Source organism: Mugil cephalus, chromosome 8 (genome assembly GCF_022458985.1).
Source record: "Mugil cephalus isolate CIBA_MC_2020 chromosome 8, CIBA_Mcephalus_1.1, whole genome shotgun sequence".
NCBI lineage: Eukaryota > Metazoa > Chordata > Actinopteri > Mugiliformes > Mugilidae > Mugil > Mugil cephalus.
This window is the reverse complement of record NC_061777.1, coordinates 7,485,441-7,487,915: the sequence shown is the minus strand read 5'-3', so window position 1 is coordinate 7,487,915 and position 2,475 is coordinate 7,485,441. Positions and strand designations below refer to the sequence as shown.

Genomic DNA, 2,475 nt, shown 5'->3' with positions numbered 1-2,475 from the left:
AAGAAAGTTCATTCTGTCACGGCCTGGCTCAGGGGAGGGACAAAACATCGAGATCACACGTCCCTTAATGAGTAAAAATCTAATTTATTGATGAAACTTGCATCCAAATCACCAATCGAGAGACACACAGACACGTTAAGGAAAGCGATTGCTCTAGCCAGTTAAATGCCGAAAAGAAGCAACAATATCCTGCCCACGTTAGTGGAGGGCAGCACAAAAGATAACAGGTGACATGGGGCGAAAAGCCATATGCAAGCTGCATATTGCCTCCTTTGGTGCAACACTAGTTGAGTGCTCTCCTGCCAGTACACAGTGAAGCCGGCCATAGAAAAGAGGAAAAAAAAGATGATTACTCCCTCTAGTGGCTGCACACTGAATATACTTTAATGTGATGGTATAAAGTGATGTTCTTAAAACGGCAAATGATTATCTAATTCAGTTATAACTACACGCACAGGTCATGAGAAATGCGTAATGGGACAGATGATTAAGTAGAGATTTCTGATCCTACATTGTGACCATAAAAGGGAAGATTTAATCGAGAACAAAAAGCCACAAACTGCAGATATCCTGCCTCTTGCTTTTTTGTCATTTGAAAATATTTGTTGATATAGGTGTGATCTTGAATGAAAGATTTGAACAAATGATTATAACTTCATATAAATCCTCCACCAAGCCTGCAAGAGAGTGGAAACCAAACAACACCTTTGACCTCTTGAGGCCTATTTGGTTCTCTCCATATGTCCGTACCTGCAAACATGTCACCATGCTTATGCTGAAACTCACATCCTCCGGAGATTACTGGAAAACTGACGGGTGGGACCATCCATCTATAAATGCAATCGGTGCTCGTCTTCCGGCGGAGCGTCAGGATGCTCCTCAACTTCACCATCCCTCTGTCGGTGGACTTCAGCACCCCCGAGGACTTCGTCGTCTTCATCTTCCACATCCTGTTCGCCACGAGCGCCGTGCTCGTCGCCGGCTCGGTGGTCGTCACGATATCCTCCACGCGGTCTCTGCGAGGCCAGAACCGTTTCATATTTATGCTGAACACGAGCATCAGTGACACTCTGACCGGCTTCTCGGTTTATTACCTCGGCCTCTTCGACGTGCAAGAGGGCTACCCCTCGAGGAACGGGACGTACTACATCCTACCGTCATTTCTAGGCGTTAATGTGCTGACCTTCCTCTTCGCTCAGTTCGACCGGTACTTCGCTGTGTGTCACCCGTTCTTTTACAACCGCTACGTAGCAAAGTCGGTTGTCGTTTCGATTTGTGCTTTTTGCTGGATCTACACATACACCATCCTCACCGTGCAGAACATGGTGCCCATCTCAAAGGCGGCTCAGATAAACGCGTTCGGTGTCATGACTCTCCAGATTATAGTTCTGATCAAGGTGCTCATGACGATTAAGTTGTACATCATAGCCAGGAATCACCTGGCGAGAGAGGCCCCCAGCGCCGACAGAGACAACAAGAACGAGTCGCTGCGCATCATCGTGTTTGTGGTGATTTGCTTCTTGGCTCTGTGGTGTCCCTCCTTTGTCAATATTATCGTCAGACAGCTGACCAGGAAAGGCCTGAGGTTTAGGAACGAAGCCACCAACTTGTTCGCCACCATGGCGCGCCTCAACGCGCTGGTCACCCCCGCTGTGTACATCTGGGGAAGTCCGGCGCTGCGCCTGGCCGTGTGGAGAACAGTGTGGCGCAGGGTCTGCCCCACACGCAGGCTAAGGTGAGAGACGGGCAAGCAGTTTTCTCCAAAATTTGTTTTTGACTGTAATATTATCTCTCTCTTTTTTTCTTTCAGAATTGGTTTTGCCTGGAAGCTGCCTGCAACGACATCATAAAAGGGACACGTTTGAGATAGATCAGGTGAATGAAGCTAGTCGAAATATTCTTCCTCTATGTGCCATAGACAAAATACAAGAACAATCCTTTCGCTTAAGCCTCCCTCAGAAATTTAATCTGGGAAGGATAAATTGTTTCTCCACATCATCATTTTATCGTTACAATTTATCAGATGCTACAATAAAGGTTAAACGAGTCACGTCCCTGTATCCAATGTTGTAATTATACAACAAAACGTTTTTTCATCTTTTTTTTTTATCTCTTCAGATCTTCAACTTTCAATAAGGCAAACAAACGACTGTCGCTAAGCTATAGGACTTGTAAGGTTCGTTGTAACTGTAGAAGTACATTTTCTATGACGTGAAGCAAAATTTGAGGCACATGTTTAATGATAACGAATCCAGTTCTGTTACGCAATGGCAGCTGCTCGAGTTGATGTGTTCCCGTTATTGTTAAGGTGAAATATTGCTGCTCTGAAATGATCGAAACTACACGCATCTACTTCACAATTCAGCTCAGTCGGATCATGTCAAATTTATACTGTTTATCCATTTGTGTCATGACAATATCAGTTTTCAAATGTACGTTTACGAGCAGCATTCTCACCAGTGAACTCTCAACTGG

The 2,475-nt window shown here is 45.1% G+C and overlaps 1 protein-coding gene across 1 annotated transcript; it reads left to right on the top strand.

The window, feature by feature from the left end:
- Positions 1-357: 357 nt before the first annotated feature.
- Positions 358-2,101, top strand: LOC125012551 (C5a anaphylatoxin chemotactic receptor 1-like). The gene has a single exon (XM_047592547.1). The coding sequence runs from the start codon at positions 837-839 to the stop codon at positions 1,737-1,739; it is 903 nt and encodes a 300-aa protein (XP_047448503.1). The 5' UTR covers positions 358-836; the 3' UTR covers positions 1,740-2,101.
- The last annotated feature ends 374 nt before the right edge of the window (positions 2,102-2,475 follow it).

Excerpts from the sequence above, each read along its gene's own strand:
- LOC125012551 (XM_047592547.1), top strand. The coding sequence starts at position 837 with ATGCAATCGGTGCTCGTCTTCCGGCGGAGCGTCAGGATGCTCCTCAAC.